This window comes from Loxodonta africana, chromosome 5 (genome assembly GCF_030014295.1).
Source record: "Loxodonta africana isolate mLoxAfr1 chromosome 5, mLoxAfr1.hap2, whole genome shotgun sequence".
Taxonomy (NCBI): domain Eukaryota; kingdom Metazoa; phylum Chordata; class Mammalia; order Proboscidea; family Elephantidae; genus Loxodonta; species Loxodonta africana.
The window spans coordinates 40937160-40958755 of NC_087346.1; the positions used below are offsets into that span (position 1 = coordinate 40937160).

The 21596-nt window shown below is 38.0% G+C and overlaps 1 protein-coding gene across 8 annotated transcripts in view; it reads right to left on the reverse strand.

The window, feature by feature from the left end:
* Positions 1-21596, reverse strand: part of SGMS2 (sphingomyelin synthase 2) — a 112681-nt gene that overhangs the window by 19367 nt on the left and 71718 nt on the right. For all 8 annotated transcript variants that reach the window (XM_064285458.1, XM_010590492.3, XM_023548561.2 and 5 more), the window contains 2 exons: positions 8762-9454; positions 3969-4086 (listed from right to left, as the gene is read on the reverse strand). In XM_064285458.1, coding sequence (XP_064141528.1) covers positions 3969-4086; positions 8762-9216 — 573 coding nt within the window. In that variant the 5' untranslated portion in view covers positions 9217-9454. The remainder of the gene's footprint in view (positions 1-3968; positions 4087-8761; positions 9455-21596) is intronic.

The following is a 21596-nucleotide window of genomic DNA, read 5'->3' on the forward strand; positions in this document are numbered from 1 at the left end:
TAGACACCCTTTTAACTCAGCACTGAAGTCACTCCTGAAGCTCACCCTTTGGCCAAAGATTAGACAGGTCTATAGGGTCAAAAATAACACGTGAGGGATGTGATTCATAGTTCAATCATGTATACAAGACTAATGGGCACGTCAGCCCAAGAGCAAAGATGAGACGGCAGGAAGGGACAGGAAAACTGGACGAATGGAAACAAGGAATCTGAGGTGGGAAGGGGAGACAGAGTACTGACACATCGCTGGGTTGGTAGCCAATGTCACCAAACAATTTGTGTATTATTAACTGTTTAATGAGAAACTAATTTGCTCTGTAAAGTTTCACCTAAATCACAATAAAAAAAGAAAAAGAAAAAAAGAATGATACTCAGAAAAGGACTGAGTAATATTCTAATACTCAGTAATAAAAACACAGGAGAAGAAAAGTATAGAAAGACTATTGTTATGTGCCACTGAGACGATTTTGACTCATAGTGACCCTATGTCTGCCCCATAGGGCTTTCTAAGCTTTCATATTTACGGGCAGTCTTTGCCAGGTCTTTGTCCCAAGGAGCCTTTGGGTGAGTGCAAACCACCTTTCAGTTAGCAGCTGAACATTTAACCATTGTGCCACCAGGGCTCCTTAGAAAGACTATTATTGTCTATAAATTTTATATATAAAAATGTATAACATGCTGCACCAAGAGAACCTATGTATTTTACCAAGAACAGACAGGCACTGAACAAAAACATGCCAAGCACTAGGAGCTCCTGCCTTGAAAAGACAGAATCTAAAAGGCAATAGCAAGACAAGAAGGCTGTTGACAGAGCTGCAACACTCACTTCAGGCACACGTCAGCTAAGCGTATTACAAAACACAGCCACAGGCTTTATCGGGCCAGCGGCGTCCTTAAGGAATTTTTTTATCATGACGTTGGTATGAGACACTGTCAACACCAAGATCAAGTACAAAGATATATACACTCTCTCCTGGCCATTGTGTTCCCAGTTTTAAAAGAACATTCTTAATTTCAAAATCATATATATATTTTTTAATCTCCTCACCCATCCCAACTCTATATTCTAATTTTTCAAGGGCAGGAACACTTGAAACAGTTAATGGCTGAAACTGCCATCAGCCCCTTTATTTGGGGCCCAAAGGTAAAAACAAACTGGAAGCTAAAATGAGCCACTCATTTCTCTTCTTCTCACTTTCTTTCAGCAGTGTTGGTGTGTGGAGATTTTTGATAGCATTTGATTCACTATGTCTTCAACAGAACACAGGAAAGACCTTTCTTGGTATTTTTGTCTTTCTTAGTTCTTAAGTCCTCAGGCCTGTTACTGCTACCCTCAGGTATCCAATTATGCTCAGTACAAATGCTAAATAGAACCTCAAAAAAAGGAAGGAAAAAAGAAAAGAAGGTAGAAAGAAAACTGGGAAGGGGAGAGAATAGTGAAAGTTAGGATTCATTTTTTTTTTTTTTTTAGTTCTATTCTAGCTCACTGGTACGTCCCTCATCACATATTACAGAAAACTCTGGTTCCTATTAATTTCCTCCTTTTCAGACACCTTTCTATACTATTACTGCACACAGAATTGAAGATACAGAAATTTAAGAGGAGATGCAACTGCTGTAGCTAAGGCTATTTTGAGCCTTCTTAAAGGTTCCTCAAACTGTGACCTCCACACATTACTTCCCACAAAAATAAATTAGCTACTAGGACAGCCTAACTTGGCTGCTGCCAAACCAGAAACCTTACCATCCACACTGTCCCTTCAATGAATAAGAGAAGTCCTTTTTCCTTACGTATACCCAAGGAAGCCTTCTCAGGGAAGGGGCATGATACTTGCCCAGCCTAACTTTCTTGTATGTGGCAAAATGGGTTTGAAGCACTAAAATCATTACATGTAAGCCCTAACAAGTAGGCTAAGATTATTCTAAACACACTTTGAAGAACACAAGTTTAGTGACTGCAAACCAAAGTATGGATTGGTAGTTGAACCAAATTATATGCAAAGGATTTATAGTCAACCATGGGATAGACAAGGGAGAATACAACTAGAAAACGATAACAGCCAAGGATTTCACCAAGGAACCTATCGCTGAGATGGCTTGTGGCGATCACATCTGGTGAGTTACAAGTTTTATTAGACATCAGTTTCTGGATTTGACATCCTCCTCCCACAGCAAGTGGTTTCAGTAGCCACAGTTCTATCATTGCTCATATTCACAAAGGGCATTCTATAGAGTCAGCAGGAGACAGGTACATTATCTAAGAGCCTGTGATCTCAAAAATCTAAAGCGCTCTCAAAGCCAGCCCTGAACCACATTTAGAACGCAACCCTGTTCTAATAACACAACCTCACCGCTAGTCAGACAAAGTGATTTGTGTTTGTTTTACTGAATCACAATATAGGCACGTACAGCCTGCTTAAGCTTCAGGAAGAGGCTCTGACATGAACATAGGGTGTTATCAGAGTTTCCGTTATGAGTATACGTAGGTTGGTTATCCAGTGGCATGTTTACTGATGTGGCTTCTGAAAATTGTAACTCTTCCATGGAAGACAATCTTTAATTTACTTGTCCTTCTGTAATGACAGCAATTCTTCCTTGCAAACCTCAGCCGTTACTGGAATGCCTTCATTTCTGTGGCCATTTCTCCATTTAACACTTCACAATAACCCCTTAGAAGTGTTTATTATGCTTCTGAACTCCTCCCATGCCTTAAATTAGTTTCACTAAAGATCAGTCAATGTTTAAATTCAATATGTACACTGTTTTAACGACAGATACTTTATGCTTTGATGGCTGTGGAAAATTATAGCTTCTCCAAACCACACCTATATTTGGTGAGAGAGGCTGTTGACTTCTTTAGAACAACTCTTTTTTCCTTCTACCTCAGACATCTGCTTAGTGTTTAGTAAAATATGATGTTAGACTTCATTCCCTTGTCCAGAAAGCACGTGATTTGTAAGTTTCCATTTTTATAAACCAGGGCACACTGGGGTCTCATGATTAACAGCTCTTTGGAGAATTGACTCTTAACTGGAAAAACTGATTAAAAACTGCTCAAGATAGTTTCGGCATGCATCCTTATACCATATCTCAGCAAAAGACCACTCTATCTTTCCAACTGCTCAGGATAAAAACTTTGGAGTTATCCTCGATTTCTCTCAAACCCCACTTAGCACATCCTGTTGATTCTCTCTTCAAAGTATGTTCAGAATAGAACTATTCACCACTTCCACTGCTGCCACCAAGGTTCAAGCTCTTACAATGGGCCATGAGGCCCCATGGGATCTGTGACATACACTGCCCTGACCCTCTTACAATTCCACTCAGCCATACCGGCCTCCCTGCTCATCCTGAAACCCACTGTGACTAAACTATTTTCTTGGCCATCTACCTGCTCACTGCCTCCTCTTTGTTCCTGCCCAAATGCTTTCTTATTAAAGAAACCTTCCCTGACCTCTATATCAAATAGTAACTACTCTCATATTCTTTCGCCCTTACTTAGTTTTATTGTTTTCATCTGACAATCACTTGACTTCACACCATCTGTCCCACTGTAATTTACTTTTTCTTTTTTTAAAAATCATCTGTCATCTCCCAATAGACTATAAGCTCCCAAAGGAGAGGGACCTTGTTTTGGTCATTGCTGTCACCCCAATGCCTGGTACATAACAGGTGCTTCATATTTGTAGAACGAATGCAAGAGTGAATAAATAAACAAGAAGGTAAAAAAGGAAAGAGTCAAGCAGCCAAAGGTAATTTACAGTTAGAAGAAAACAAAATTTCATGCACAAAGATAGATACTTTATGGATACACTTTTGTCCCTCCCCCCCTCCAAATCTGAAGACAAATAGAAAACATGCTAGATTTTAGTTAACACATAGGAAAGGGTCTAGAAGAACGTATGAGACAGAGCGGGTGTTCAATACCTTTTCTCAATTTCCTCTAAAAAGTAACCCAGAGGTACTTACCTTTGGGGCGCACTGAAAATGCATCCCAGGCACGGGGAGAGTAGTAACGTACATAGTAACACAGCGATACAGGTATAAAGTTCCCATGATAAAAAAGAATCTGCGCCCCACGATTGACCTAACAGAAAAGTAGAGAGGGGGAAAAACAAGTTTACTGGTTGTTTTTGTTCCTGATGCAATATAAAACAACGTTGAACAGAATAAAGAATAATTCAGTACAAAATGCACTAATAAACCAACCACAGCCTCACAGAGTTTAAAGGCTTGTTGTGAGCTGCCCATCCCTACAATGCCAGGGATGGATTGCACTGTAGTTTTCAGAAATGAGGATTTACATACTTCGATCAATCTAGGTGATTTGGGGCCCAGAAGGAATGAGTCTCAAAAGGGAGCTAAAGTAGACTAATGGCTCTAGAAAAATCACCTCTCCAAAGAAAGTCACTATTTGCCGGATAATTCAATGAGCCTCTCTACGTTTGTAGTCACTCACTGCATTAGTGAAACCCTCTCTTGGGAACATATCCAAAGCATAAGTGAGTCATGGTCATAGAGGAATAAACTAATGAATCAAGGTGATAGTACGTAATTGGACACATAGGGAGATGTGACAAACTCATTTAACCTAAGTTATATAAGCAAGGTTTATTTGGGGACCATCCAAAAATATTTCAGCAATGGGCACGAATGATTTTCTCTATGACTAAATAGATTTTCAGGGAATTAAATTTTGAAGAGGTCCATAGTGTCCTCATATAATTAAGGGCCTTGAAGCTATAAACTGATTAATTTACTCTGATTTTATTGAACCTTGATCAAAAAAGGCAACAACAACCAAAAAATCCTGCAAGTCCCTTTTACTTTATAATTTTGTGGAGCTATTTGCTTGACAAATATTGGTTCTTTTCCTTCATGACCTGAGTCCTTGGCCTAATGCAGGGGTTTCCAGTCGTTGACTGAGTACACTGTCCTCCAAAGGGAAGGCCTCTACCCATTGGCATCATTGCCTCTTGGGCACCTGAACTGGCATGAAGGGTTCTGAGAGTCCTCACTTCCACCTGAAGATGGACACTTCTTTACTCTTGTGTACTGAGAGAGTAGGTCTATAATCTCTATACTCTGGAGATTTAGGAGCTGAGTGGTGCAATTTTTTTGTTGTTAAGTGCCACTGAGTCGATTCCGATTCATAGCAACCCCATGCACAAGAGAATGAAACACTGTCCGGTCCAGTGTCATCCTCATAATCGTTGATATGTCCGAGCCCATTGTTGCAGCCACTGTGTCAATCCATCTAGTTGAAGGTCTTCCTTTTTTTTTTTGCTGATATATGAAGCATGATATCCTTCTCCAGGGACTGGTCATTCCTGATAACATGTCCAAAGTAAGGGAGATGAAGTCTCACAATCTTTGCTTCTTAGGAAAAATCTGGCTGTACTTTTTCCATGACAGATTTGTTCATTTTTCTGGCAGTCCATGGTATATTCCATATTCTTCTCCAACATCATAATTCAAAGGCATCAATTCTTCTCCAGTCTTCCTTATTCATTGTCCAGCTTTTGCACCCACATAACCCACCCATAAGGCAATTAAAAATACCATGGCTTGGGTTAGGCGCACCCTAGTCCTCAAGGTGACATCTTTGCTTTTTAACACTTTAAAGACGTCTTTTGCAGCAGATTTGCCCAGTGCAATATGTCATTTGATTTCTTGACTGCTGCTTCCATGGGCATTCATTGTAGATCCAAGTAAAATAAAATCCTTTACACCTTCAATATTTTCTCTGTTTATCATGATGTTGCTTATGGGTCCAGTTGTGAGGATTTTTCTTTTCTTTATGTAGAGGTTTAATTCACACCAAAGTCTGTAGTCCTTTGATCTTCAAAAGTAAGTGCTTCAAGTCCCCTTCATGTTTAAGCAAGAAAGCAAAGTTGTATCACCTGCACATTGCGGGTTTTTAATGAGTCTTTCTCCAATCCTGATCAATGTTCTTCTTCATATAGTCCAGCTTCTCGAATTATTTGCTCAGCATACAGATTAACTTGTCTGTCAGTTTGTCATACTGTGGAGGCTTGTGTGTTGCTGTGAGGCTGAAAGTTATGCCACTGGTATTTCAAATGCCTGCAGGGTCACCCATTGTAGCCAGACTTCAGCAGAGGTTCCAGACTAAGATAGACTGGAAAGAAGGACCTGGTGATCTACTTCTGAAAAAACTGGCCAGTGAAAACTTTACAGATAGCAGTGGAACATTGTAATTCCCCTAGTACATAAAATACATTACTCTAACTCTCCCGTTTCCAGAGCTCTTACACTTTCAAAACTGGCACTGATCAAAGACTTCTGGAAAAACAGGCAATTTCAGGCATGTGATGTATTTTAAGTTTCCTCCAAGATTGTAGTTTTAGTATGGATCAAGGTGCATTCAGGTAACTGTCAGGACTTGTAATTTAAAGAATTATGTACAAATATGTATGTTAGATGCCTGTCTCTCCAACAGCTATTTTAAGAATATTCCACAGGCTTCCTAAGGTCAAAATACAGTAACACCACCTAGACTGGGAGATGAAAGTACTTATTTTTTCCAAGGTATTTCTCTGAAAGGCTTTCCATTTTAGCTCTGCCTCTTCTGGTACTAAAAAAAAAAAAAAGTTGAGTCTCTCCCCTTGGTTAACTGAAATATGATTCACCCTGTGATTCAACCTCAGACCCCAAAAAGTTCTGTTTTGGATGTTCCTTCATGTTGTTACACAAAGTAAAGTTAAAAGCAGGAATTATTATGAGTCAAGTATATTCATTCCAGCCTTTTAAACACAGCTGTACATAGAACTGAAAACTTACTCAGGTGAAACATGTACTCTGAAGCCTTACTTAGAGAATTACTATTAATGATTTTATTTCCATAAACCCAAAAACCAAACCCACTGCTGTCGAGTCGATTCCGACTCTTATTTCCCTAGCTTTGAAAAATGCTTTCAAAAAAGAAAGAGCAAGTAGGATTTCCTATTTAGCTGGGATATTCAAAACCAATACTGAAGATTATTCCACTAATTATTAAAATATAAGATCCAATTCTAACTAAAAAGTAAAAGGACAAACTAATGTCGCCCCCTGCACCCCCCACATTTTTTATACTGAGTTGTGACTGAAACATCATTGAAATGTGTGGCCCAGCTATGGAATCATGAGTTCTGACATGTTAAAATTTATGGTAGTAACAGAGAGGCGGTTAACAACAACTGTCCAGATGAAGATTCAAGTAAACTGAGGTGAAGACTGTACTTCAGGGTGGAGGCCCTGGACAATTTCTCTTTTCATGTACACATCAATAACACTTTGCTCTAAATTAAAGGAGATAGCAAATATCTGAGGCCCAAGCAGACTTTCTTATATTCAGTGTCAGTTCCACACACTAAAAAGAAAAGCACTGAAGTTCAACAAATGTATTCTTTGTTTTTAGCACAAAGCATACTAAGTAAAAGATAACTGGGAACTATGAAGAATATTCTGAGATAAACGTTAAGGAAAATGTTTAGGAATGACTTCAGCTTTTGGAATAAGTTTTCAAAACCATAAAGTTGTATTTGGGGAACTCTTCAGCAAAGATAGGTTGAATTCCTCTAATCTCAAAGCAGCAACCAAATGAAAGAATATAGCATAATTTCTCTCTTCTAAAATGATCTTGGCATTTATACTGAAATTCCATTTCACTTTGAATTTTCTTAATTGTATTGACTAAGTTTTGCTGTCTCTATGCTATGCATTGTTCCCCCGTCTTCAGATCAAAAAAGAGATATGGTCAAGCTCTTATTCTCCGTGGAAACTTAAATTTTTTTTTTTTAATCCTTCTAGTTCTAAGATCAACATGGACTCTTATATTTTTTTAAAGCCCCTGCTTATGTTTTGCTCAAACTTATATTTTACTTCATTTAATTACTAGAATCTTAGTAGAGAACAAACATTCAAGTGACGAATGAGATGAAAAGGGAAATTGAGGGGATTTATTTATTTTTTGGACCAACAGCCAGAATTCACACAGGGAAGCAGACATACCCACTTCAGAGCTCTGTCCAATTTTTCAATGTCTTCAAAGTAAAAACACCTGACCTACTACTTCCTGATTCCTGCTATTCCAAAACCAGGAGGCTGAAACCAGTGAACTAAGAGCTTCTTTGTGGTGCCGTGGGAGAAACAGAAGGCACGTTTACTTTAGAAATCTAAAACCCAAACCACACAGACCCAGTTCTAAATTCAGTTTCTCAAACAAACTCTTGTGACTGGACTGCCAATAAGAAAAAGGAAAAGAAATGTAAAATTTGAGAACTCCTGAACAGAGGCAAACCTTAAATCATGCTATTGCCTGTAGACCAATATAGTCATCACATTATGAGTAACAGGGAAAAGAGCTTCCTGCCCTACCCTTTCCCCTCCTGTCAAGAGCCTGAAATAAAACAAGCATGATAAAGTGAAAGTTATTCCTCTCCAAGTCTCTTTTATCCCATTGCATCATATTAATACCATAGCATTAAGTTCTTGTAATCAGGAACTGCACCTTAAATACATAAACTCTGAATCACCCACCACAGCACTTGCCACTTTCGCACAGAGTTGCTCAATAAACATTTATTTAATATTGACTGAATTTATTCAATGTGGTCAACCTTTCTGCTGCTTCTTTCCTTTCATCAAATGCCTCAACAAGACTGACTTTATCAGATAAAGCTGGGAAAGATAATTTCAATTACACATCTGCCCGCTTAAACTAATAGCAACCCTTCAAAAAACATACTAGACCTACTTACTTGTATCTCAGAAACAGCCACTGGGTGATCCACAATCCAACTAATATAATCCCATTTATTTCTGATACAGAAAATGCCCACTTCACCCGATCAATGTAATCAAAAAATTTGTCTGGGAGTGGAGGGCTCAGTTCCTTGGGAGGGACCCTCTCATGTACAACTGTGATCATGACGGTTGTCAAGACCAGGTTGAAGAGAGCGTACACGAAGGCAATGCCTGTTTTCCACCACTCTAGGGGAAATTTGTTCCTTGATTCAGTGGGCATTGCAATTTGGATATAGTCCGGGTACTTTTTGGTACCCTTTCGCAGCCCATTGGATAAACTCTTAGGTTTACCATTGCCATTTTTGTTTTCTTCTTCAACAGGTTCAGCAGGTCTTGTATAAGTGCTTGTAGGGTCATTGGTTTGATTTTCCATATGTTCTTCAAGTTTTGCTGTCTCTATGATATCCATTGTCCCTCAGTCAAAAAGGAGATAGTCAAGCTCTTCTTCTTTGTGGAAACTTAAATCTTTTCAATTCTTCTATTTCCAAGATCAGCATGTACTTTTACAACCGGTTTTGTTTTCTAACACAAAATGTAGAGAGTCAGCCATCTGAATTCTGTTCTTCCCACGCAGCTATCTGGTGTACATTTGCCACTTTCAGGAAAGGGAGCCAATTCTCTTTCCCCAAAAGATGTTACTATCCCACCTGCAAAAACAAAACAAAACTATGTTCAGAAAATGTGCTTGTCTGATCATCAACCATCCAAACAATAACATTGTCAAAATAAGGAAAGAAATACCAAAGCCATTCACTTTACAAATACATCGTCAGAACAAAGTTAAAGCTGCTGAGATCAAGTTTATTTATAAAATATTGAATTGTTTGATCTTGGAATTCTTGTCTCTTTTTGGACTGATGTCAATATAAATAGGAACATTCTAACTAGCAATTCTCTTTAAAATTCTTAAAATTCCCTTTAAAAGTCAGGACCCAACATCTCAACATTTTATCAGACACTATTACTTGTTGCTAACCATGAAGTCATAATAGGCTAGAACCTACCCAGAGTTCACATCATTCCTTCCTAATGGTGGAGCTTTTCTATGAATCTTAAAGAGTGGAAAGCTGTGATGAGTTGCATTTATGCACTGAATAACTGCTACCCTGCATCTGTCAAAATTGTCAATTTTCTATTTTATTATAATGAAACTGGTGTCGGTTTAAGAACACAGTCAAGTTACAGCTACACATTCAAGATATTTACAATGACCCTGCCTCAGTTTATAGTTTTATATTCAGAGATGCACACATAGAGAAGGAGAGCTGGCAGTCTTCAAAATAACACTGCATAAGATACACAAAGTCTTAGCTATGTCTCATTTGGGTACAAGAAGAATTTGCTACTTAAATGATAAAATAGTTTACTACAATTGACATGGAAAATCAGTTAAACATTTTGATAGTGGTGAGCCACCATGATTTCTACTGAACAACAGAAACCAGCATCCAGAGGACCAGCTTGGGGGTACTTACCACAATACTGATGAGGAAAACAGTGCCTTCAGCTTATGCTCCAGAGGCCCCAAGAGCACACACTTCTTTATAACACAGAGCACCACCATCAACTCTTTTATACTTGCCGGCAACACGGCCCCAGCTGTTCTCAATTTAGGAAAGCAGTATTTTAGTCCTGCCTAGGGATCCAGCCACCTGAAGAGGTTTTCAAACCTCGTAATTAGTCCCCACCCTGAGTACGCTACACAACTTAAGCATAATCCTTTGCATTTTAAAGGCCTCCCTTTTGGGGTAACTTCAAGAAAAAATAAGGGGGAGGAAAAACTCAAACCGGTGACAGCTAAGCCTTTATGTAATGAAAGAAAAATGAAAAAGTTAAAATGGCACAGTCGGTATGTAAGGCAATATTTGTTTACAGTTATGGGCGGCAAACAGATCAACCACTAGTGTTTACTGAGGACCTAAACCCCCCAGTACTGAGGAATATGTCAAGGGAATTAAAAGGCATCTTTAAAAAAAGACCTGACCTGAACATTTACTCAAATAGCTTGCAGACTGACTGGAGAGAGAAAACTAAAACAACAAAAGTACTGGAGGAGACTAAAAGGCATATTAAGAAAGGAAGGAAAAGGATAAGGTGATCACTAGATAAAAACAAAGGTTTATTTGTAACTTATCTCTGCTCTCCTGACAAGATGTGTGCCCCCAAAAGCACTGTCCATTCCTGAGGAAGACAGAACATGAGGAACTTTGGCTTGGTGGAGAAATGGAGGATCATTGGAAGAGGAAAGGCCAGGAGATGGGCAGCAGCTAGAGGTGGTTAATAAAAATTTTAGACATCTCACCTTTCTCTTGCACCTTGGAAAAGCCCCCTGCTAGTAACACATTAGCACCAGGATGAGAAAAGACCAACTGCCCTCTCTGTAAAATGGGACTGACAGATATTCTCTGTTGGGTAAATCACTAGCACAATGTTGTGGGCAGAGTTAAATATGACAAAGAGGTGCCTTAGTAAGGAGATATTTTCCAAACAAACCTTCAACAGCATGGACTACCAGTTCTAACGGAGGTACCAAACACAAGCTCAGCCATTGCTAAATTACCAACTCTAGCCTAATCCACTCATAGCATTTTGCCAAACTATCATCCAAATTTCCGCCAACTTTACTCCACATTTGCTCTTAGCCTGGTGTTCATATGTGGAAGAAGCTTGTGATTTTGAAACACAGTTTCACCAGTGGACATACAGATGGTCTTTAGAAGGCAGCCACCCAGTTCTAGAATACAGAATGTAGAACAGAAGAAGAAAAGCCAATTAGTTACTTCTTTTTCTTTTTAAAGAAGAAGCACTCAGCTATCCACCTCATGGGACGACTGACTGTGAGGATGACTGAAATAATTAATCATGAAGAGCTTTGTGCTCTTGGGAATAAGGCTGCTCTGTGACTGCAAAGCCCATTTATTGTCATTAGTACCAGGATTGATATTTTCCTTGGGATTTCATTAAGAAGATTAATATACAAAGCACAATCATCATGCGTCAACCAATCTCGGGACTCGATGTGATGATTACAACATACTCATTTCTATAGTGATCCTTTCCCACCAGTTAAGTGTCTGGAAAAGTGACAAAAGCTATAAAATAGTTCAACTCAATGAATGGCAATCCCATTAGTTTATCTGTTTACAAAGCAAATGAAATGCTTTCCAAGATACCTTACGTTGCAAAATACTGAAAGTTAACCTACATAATATTGAAAAAATTAAAGATCTCTACAGACTAATCTCTGATTTGAAGGCAAATGCAAAAATCTGAAAATTTTAGTACAGAAGATATTGTTTTGTTAGTATTTTTTTAAGAACTAAGTATGATTTATTCCAGAATGGGAGGAAAGTTAAAAATAAGAAATGATTGCAATAAATATGTCACAACATAAGAAAAAGAAAAGATATGATCATCTTGAATGAAGTGAACAAGGCATTTGATAAAATTCAGTATTTACTTAACTTTTTGGGGGGGGTGGGGCATTGAATAATAGAATTAGAGCTATATAGGCAGGTTTTTCAATGCCAATATCAGAGTGTTCGTATGTAAAATAAGTCCTAATATCTAGCAGTGTGAATCTTCTTTTGTTGTCCCCCTTTTTATTTCTAAATTAACTTTAGAATCCTTTTTGGTTAAATTACTGGAAAACATGTTTAGTAGGGATCACTGTACTTCTCTATCTCACTTCTATCACCACTATTATTTAAAGCTGCTTTAAAAGTTCTAGTCAATAAACCAAGAAAAAGAAAACACCAAGTAATTATTGAAAAACAGAAGAGAAAAAGTTAACTTGGAAATAATTGTCTACCTCAAAAATCCAAGATTCAACTGGAAGGCTAAGGTTCTGTTTACAAACTAAACACACACACACACACACACACACACAGCTCTCTTATAGAACAAGTAATAACCAGTTAGAAAAGCTAATAAAAATGTTAAATACTTAATAGCTACTACAACAATAACATAAAAATGCCCTCAAACCCTAATAATTAAAAGGAAAGATTCTGAGTTTATATGAAGAAATAAGTTATATCATGTTCACAGAAGAGAAATCTAAATTTTATACTATAACAGATTTGATTTTACCATATTTACTGGGAATAAGAGCACTCTGAGTGCAAAGGATAGATAGTTGTACTTCTAGGTCAAAAGAAGGCAAAAACCTATTTTCTTTTAATAATCTCAACAGGATTTTTCCCGTAATTTGACAAAATGATTCTAAAGGTCATCAGGGAGTAAAAACGTGATTAACAGTCAAAGACTTGCACCACTAGATATGATACTATGTTACATAATTAAAATTGGGGCAATGGCGCTTTAGTCAATTATTCTATTTTACCCTAAAGAAATAAGTATGTACATAAAATTTTGCTACCAGTGTGTTTTCAACACAGTTATTTATAAGAGAAATCCAACAATAAGAGATTAGTTAAATAAATTATTAGATATCCAATATCCAACAATAAGAGATTAGTTAAATAAATTAAGGTTATTGTTACTAACCAAAAAGTTAGTGGTTCAGATCCACCCAGAGGCACCTCAGAAGAAAGGGGATTTACTTTCGGAAGATGACAGCCACTGAAAACTCTATGGAGCAGTTCTGCTCTGTACACATGAGGTCGCCATGAGTTGGAATTGACTTGGTGGCAACTGGCTTGGTTTTGTTATTTAATATGTGAAATACAGTGCATTGATATAGTAACTATAAAACTATGAGACAGGTATATAAATATTATGTATAAGAAAGATGCTGTTTTCAATTAAGTAGAAAATTTGATTAGAATAGGCAGTGTAAAATCTCAATAATTCATATCAAAGGTTACGGTTTAAAAAAGAGTGGGAACGGAGCCATGTGATAGATAGTTAAGATAGGTAGATAAAAAAAGGCACAAGTATGAAAGGGCTCACTCCCATGAGTTTCTCACAGCAGTTCTCACCATGGCTCAGTGATTGTATCCTGCAGCGGCCAGCAACTGAGCACAAACATGGATTCAGCCCAACAGCTTAGAGATGCTTTGCTTACTACATTTGTAAGTCTGCCCAATTATACATTTGAAGTGTTTAAGATCAGACAGATATATTAAATGTGTACATATAGTTTAAAATTGAAGGAAATTTATCTAAGTTTATACATGGGTTTCAATGTTTAAAATAATCTGCTAAAGAGAGAAGTTAAACATTAATAAAACAAAACATGTTTTTACCATTTACAGATTGCAAATATGAATAAAAGAGATTTACAAATCGAGCTTAAAGACTTAGGAAAAACTAGGTTTTGAAACAGAACTTTAATAAATTGAATATAGATTGAAACAAACAGCTGATAAAACCCATCCATTGCCATCAAGTCAATTCTGACTCACAGCGACCCTACAGGACAGAATAGAACTGCCCCATAAGGTTTGCAAGGAGTGCCTGGCGGATTTGAACTACCAACCTTTTGGTTATAGCTATAGCTCTTAACCACTATGCCACCAGGGTTTCTAAATAGCTGATAAAAAAACCAAAAACCAAACCCAGTGCTGTCGAGTCGATTCCGACTCATAGCGACCCTATAGCGACCCTAGGCTCCTTAAATATAAATCTTAGATAAAAAAAAAAAAAAAAAATCCCCATAAAGCCATTAAAAAATCAAGTTATAGAATAAAACAAACAAAAAATAATAGTTCTCAGTAAATGTTACCTATGTACCAGGTACTGTACTTCATGTATTATCTAATTTAATCTTCATAAAAGCCCTAGGGAATATTCTTAGCCCAATTTTAAAGAAAAGTAAGTGCAATAAAGTCAGTTGCCCAAGGTCAGATGAGTAGAAAAGTGGCAGAGCCTGGATTTGAACCCAGGAATCTGACCTCAGAGCCCCTGTTCTTCTACATACTACGACATCTACTACAATCACAGGTTAAAAGGTCAACAATATAGTCAGTGAAAAAGGTTGAGGCAATCAACTATGATTTTTTCTTAAAGAGATACATAAATGCATAGGAAAGTCCTCTAGATAAATAGCATTATAGGTAATTTTCTAGTCTATAATTTTAAAAAATCAATATAAACTTAGAAAAAAAATTTAATAAAATAATTTACTCCTCTTGTGGAAAGAAAAACAACAATGGAGGGTGTTAACTGTTCCCCTGATACCCTATAATTACTATTACTAATAAACTACCATACCAAATTTATAATATGCATATATCACATTTTGCTAGGAAATCTCATGTCTACAAAATTTTTTCAGCAACCAAGACATCTTAATTTTTCCTTATTAACAGTGTTAGAACTTAACCTGTTGGTAAGAACCTTCCCATCTAAAATGGGTAGGTACTAATATGCTTACAAACATGAGGGTGCCTTGTGAGTCATGGGGTTCTATGTCAGAAGCACCCACAAAATTTGTTAAATATTTTTACTAACAAGTTTTTGAAAACTGAAAAGAAGACCCACTGTTTGTGACATAATTTCCCAACACAAGTAACATGCAAGAGTCCTCGTCAGATGACTACAAGTTTTTATCCTGCCACATCTGTCTGTGGGTCCCACACCTCTATAGGTATGATAGGATTGTATATTTGGGAAACAGGTAGGCTTGTAAGGTACCTTGGTGACGCTTGATTCTGACAACAGGCTACAGAAATTTTTTTTTTTTTTTTTTTACATCAAAGACAATTGAAAAATCAGCTATAATGACAGTACTGCTGAACTTTGGGTAAGACATGCTTGGCTAAAAGATAGATGTACTTCTAGTACAAAAGATGGCAGAAATCTATGGGTAAAGGACTTGAATAGACATTTCACCAAAGAAGATAAACAAATGACCAAAAAGCACATAAAAACATGCTCAGCGTCATTAAAAAAAAAAAAAAAAGCGTCATTAGGGAGATACAAATCAAAACCACAGCAAGAGGCTGCTTCATCCCCACTAGGGTGGCTGTTACAGAAAAATAGGAAACAAGTGTTGACAAGGATGTGCCGAAATTGGAACCCTTATCCATTCTAGTGGGAAAACAGCTTTGCGGTTCCTCAAAAAGTTAAACATAGAGTTATCATGTGACTCAGCAATTCCAGTCCCAGGTATATACCCAAGAGACTTGAAAGCAGGGACTCAAACAGATACGTAAGTAGCCAAAAGGTGTAAACAACCTAAATAACCATCAATACATGAATGGATAAACATGATGTGGTATATACCTATAATACATACTTAGCCATGAAGAGAAATGAAGTCTTAATGCATGCTATGACATGGATGAACCTTGAAAACATTATGCTGAGTGAAATAAGTCAGTCACATAAGGACAAATAGTATATGATCTCCCTTCTGTGAAATATCTAGACTAGAAAAATGTATAGAAGTTAAAGTTTATCAGTAGTTATCAGGGGCAGGAGGAAGGGAGAAAGGAAAGTTATTGCTTGGAGGGTACTGAGTTTCTGTTAAGGGTGAGAAAACATTTTGGAAATGGATAGTGATCACGGTGTACACATGAGGAATATAATTAATGTCACTGAACTGTATACATAAAAATGTTGAAAATGCAAATGTTTGTTATGTGTATTTTTACCACAATAAAAAACAAAAATAGAGGCAGAAGCCTTATTTAGAATCTCATATTAAGGTAAATTGGATAATTTTAGTCCTGTATCTACTTGTTATAAGATAAAGATATAGCCTTATTGCAAATCAGTAGGGACAGAAAGTAATTCATGGTTGCCTGGGGCTGCAGGTGGGAATGCAAACTGACTGCGTATGGGCTGGATGTGTCTTTTTTGAGGGATGGAAATGTTCTAAAATTGGTGGTAATGATTGTATATTTATAAGAAATCATTGAATTGCACCCCTAAATTAAGTGAATGTTATGGTATATAAATAATGCCTCAAATAAGCTGTTAAAAAATATATATGTATATAATATACACACACATAGTGGAATTCCTGGTGGCATAGTAGTTAAGAGCTAAGGCTGCTAACCAAAAGGTCAGCAGTTCAAATCCACCAGCCGCTCCTTGGAAACCCTATGGGGCAGTTCTACTTTGTACTATAGGGTTGCTATGAGTTGGAATCAACTCGACAGCCACAGGTTTGGTTTTGGTTTTATATACACAACATGTGTATACATACCTATATATGTGTGTGTATACATATAACGTATATATATAATGTATCTATGCATACGTATATATCTGTATATATGTATATACGTATACATATACACACACAAACACACACACTGTGAAAGCCAGAAAACGTGTAAGGCAGAAACCTGTCAGAAAAGGAAAACTCAAATATTTTCCACTAATAGAGAGTAACAGAAAAGTGGTAAGACTGTACCCTGTCAAAGGCAGAAAACTTGCAAGACTCAGAAAAACAAGGCAGTCCAGTCAAGTTCTGGCTCTTAGAAGTGTCACTGTATGTTCCATTGAGATAAATTGTTTCTAGAGAACAAGAAACCTATACTATGTTATTATATTCCAGGCTCACTCATCCCTTTGGAGTGCAGCTGAGCACTCCTTAACAGTAATTCTGAATTAATATATAATGCTAAGTTTTTATGGACAAGATCTAGAACCAGCCAATTAAAAGCAAATTCTTTAACAAAATTTGTGTAAATTGTGCTCCAACAACAAACCTGTAACTAAGCAATATGAAGTGATAAAAAACAGATGAATTTTCTAACAGAATTCATCAAAATTTACTATGGGTTGGATTAAAATGGGGAAAAATAATGACCTTGAGTTAGTGGTCTAAAATATTGTTTACTTAAATGGCTAGGTAGGTTGAAATGAATGCATATTTACAATCCTGACGCACATCTTTCCTGATTTTAAGCCACTCAGTATCCCCTTGTTCTGTCTGAATGACTGTCTCTTGGTCTATGTTCAGGTTCCTCGTAAGCACAATTAAGTGCTCTAGAATTCCCATTCTTTGCAATGTTACCCATAATTTGTTATGATCCACACAGTTGAATGCCTTTGCATAGTCAATAAAACATAGGTAAACATCTTTTTGGTATTTTTTGCTTCCAGCCAAGCTTCATCTGACATTAGCAATCATACCCCCCGTTCCACATCCTCTTCTAAATCTGGGTTGAATTTCTGGCAGTTCCCTGTCGATGACGTACTGCTGCAACCATTTTTGAATTATCTTCAGCAAAATTTTACTTGCGTGTGACATTAATGATATTGTTCAATAATTTCTACATTCTGTTCCACCTTTCTTTGGAATGGGCACAAACATGGATTTCTTCCAGGAAAGCTAGGAATGTGGGAAAGCTAGCTCTACATTCTTAGCTTTCCGTATATACCCCAGAGATTTATAAACCTAGAAACTGATTTCCTTAGGTGTTAATACTTGATACTCCGTAATGGGAGCCTGCATAGATTTCTCCAATGAAGTGAGGGGTTTCAAAAAAAATTCCATTTAATATTTCAAAAAGGTATTTAAGTCTGATATTGGAGCTTATATTTTCTACTAAGAACAATGGTTAGTCTAATAAATAGAAAAAAGAAAATGCTGGGTATAACAACTTGACATTACACTCCCCAAACCACACAACACTTTCTAAACGACATTAGCAATCTCTTCCTAAGTAAATAAATAGATCACAAAACCAACAACAAAAAAACACAAATGAACAACAACAATTTTTTCCTTTTTATATTTGGAAGACTACTATCTTATTAAAGCAAAACAAGGATAAGAAATGAGAGGAAAAGAAAAATGAGAATAGTTCCTTAAAAATAATTCCAGAGCTTCTGGCCAACATTGTACTATAGACAGAAGCACCATGCTGTCCCTCCACAGCAAAGACCCAAAAAACTAAGTAGAAAAGAGACAAACGTGAATCCTTGAACCCTAAGTGTCAAATGAATAGATAAAGAATTCAGCCAAGCACCAAACAGAATAAGAAACTGATAGAGAAAAGACAGCAAGGAGAGATACGTATGGAGGTCCTCTATCAGCTAACGCAACACGGATTCACCATCTTGGACTCTTGTCAGAGATTGGTGGACAGGGAGCACAGGGAAAGCAGCTTCATGGAGCTCCCATCAGGAGAAGGAACACCTGGTAACCAGCGATATATGCTTTCCCACCCTTCACCCTTCTCCCCGCCTGCTCGACCTCCCCCACTTCACAGATGGCTGCGGTTGCTCTGGCAGCCGAGAAGTGCAGGGTCCGTGCCACTTGGATCTGCCCCACCAACATCGGAGAGCAGTGGACAGGGAGTATGGTATGGGAAAGCAGCTTACAGGGGCTCCCAGCAGGAGACAGAGCACCCGGTAACCAGCGATACATGCTTTCTCACCCCCCATCCTTCTCCCTGCTGCTGGTCAGCCTCCTCTGCTTCCCACCAGCTGTGGTCTCCTGGCTGAGAGAGACAGGCTTTGGCTGACTGGCGCTTGGATTCGCCCTGCCCATGTGGCTGGCTCCCAAAGTGCCATTTGTTTGTTGCCATTGCTTTTTTCTGCTTCTTTTGGTTCTTTCCAAACCTCTTACCACCTCTCCCTCCTTTCTCTTGAACACCTGCCTCAGTGTGCCATCTTTGCTTCTTCCTGAAAGGCGAAAAGCACCGCTCGACTGGGGAACAGCTTTCCCCAGCCCACCACCATGCTGGCGGGATACCTGGAGCTTTTTTTGCTTTGTTTTGTTTTGTTTGTTTTCTTGTCCTTTTTGAGGCTTGGGAGCCCCTTCTAGCCGGACTGTACTGTGTGGCTTGGGAGCCACTACCCCAGTCTGTGCAGCTGCATCAGAGGGATCCCTGGGGGCATTTCTTTTTGTCTTTCTTCATTTCTCAGTTTCTCATCACTCAATAATTACCTTCTTTTCCTGTTTCCTGAATACCTGGCACCGTGTGACATCTCTACCCCTTTTAGCCAGGCTGTACTGCATGGCCTGGGAGCCACTTCTCCAGTCCTTGAAGCCACACTGGTGGGATCCCTGGAGACTTTCTCTTTTCTAGTTGTTATTTATTTATTTTTCCCCTTTTGTTTTTCTACATTTCTCATCTCTCCACTCCAACAGCAAGCTTCCTTAGCACTTTCTTTTTTTGATCTGTTTGTTTGTTTTTGGCTCCTGTTTCTCTCTCCTCTTTCCCATACCCATCTTAGCTCCACACATCACAACCTACCCCCTCCTACCCACCTATCTGCACCATGCGCTGAACATTACACCCCTGAGCAGCACAGGCATAGCCTACTGGAACCTGCTCTCCACTGATTCCCAGCCAACCCTGTTGGCCCTAGCATGTGCCACAAACTACCTATCCCAGCACCCCGCTTCAGGAGGACCTGCCCCGCTGCATGATAGCTAAGTAACTGGCCCTGGCCATTGGACAAGGAGGTGAAAAGTATCGTACCCACACATGAGCAAACGATAAAGAATGTACAGCTCACCTGTTCAAATATAAACAAAAACAAAAACAAAAAACGATGAAACAAACAAATCTACAATCAATAAATGAAGAAAATAACTACCGAATGTCCTGAAGACAGCAGACAATATCAAAACATATTAAAAAACAGGACAGGATGGTTCCAGTAGGCATCCAAAATGAGATACCATATGACTTTCTAGTAGAAGAAAAGGCGCTAGAACTACCTGATGGGGAATTCAAATCTCTAATATTCAGAGCTATCCATGAGTTGAAGCAAAAAGCAGACAAAAATGAGGAAAAATAGACATACATATGGAAAAGACAGACAAATTCATGGAAAATACAGACAAAAAACTGGAAGAATTCAGGAAAATAATACAGGAATAAGATGCCAAAACAAATTCACAACCAGAAATCACACAAAAACAACAACTAGAATTCCAAAAGATAAACAACAAGATTTCAGACATGGGCAGTGTCATGGAAGGGCTGAGGAACAATTTTGATATGATGGAAGACAGGATCAGTGAAGTTGAAGACGAACACTTGGATACAACACTAGTTGAGGAAAAATCAGAAAAAAGAACGAAGAAAAATGAAGAAACCCTGAGAACTATGTGGGATACAATCAAAAGCAAAATTTTTCAAGCGATCAGAGTTCCAGAACAGTGGGAGAAAGCGGAAACACAGAGAGAATCACTGAAGCATTGCTGACAGAAGACTTTCCTAATACCATGAAAGATGAAAAGCTGACCATCCAAGAAGCTCAATGAGCCCCATATATGATAGACCCCAAAAGAAAATCACCAAGGCATATCATAATCACACTTGCTAAAACCAAAGACAAAGAAAGAATCCTGAGAGCAGCTCGAGAAAAATGAAAAGTCACAGAGGAGAAGCAATAAGACTAAGCTCTGATTATTCAGCAGAAACCATGCAGGCAAGAAGGCAATGGGATGACATATATAAAACCTTGAAAGAAAAAAATTGCCAACCAAGAATAACATATCCTGCAAAACTCTCATTCAAATATGATGGTGAAATTAAGACATTTCCAGATAAACAGAAATTCAGGGAATATGCAGAAACCAAACCAGGCTTACAAGAATTATTAAAGGGAGTCCTTCAGCCTGAGAACAAACAACCTCAGACCACAGTCTGAAGCTAGGATGGAAGATTGCACCAGCCAGGTACCAACTTAGGAAATGAACTTTCAAGGACTATCCAAAACCAAAAGAATTATAACAGGGAATTAGAGAGGTTAATCTGTAAATAACAACATCAGAACAACAGAAGAGGGAATAAACAGTGTAAGTATAGAACTTTTAATAGAGAGGAAGCCAAGGTAATACCAAGTAATAATAGACTGGCTCAAATCTAGGAAAATAAGGGTAAATTTCAAGGTAAACACAAAGAA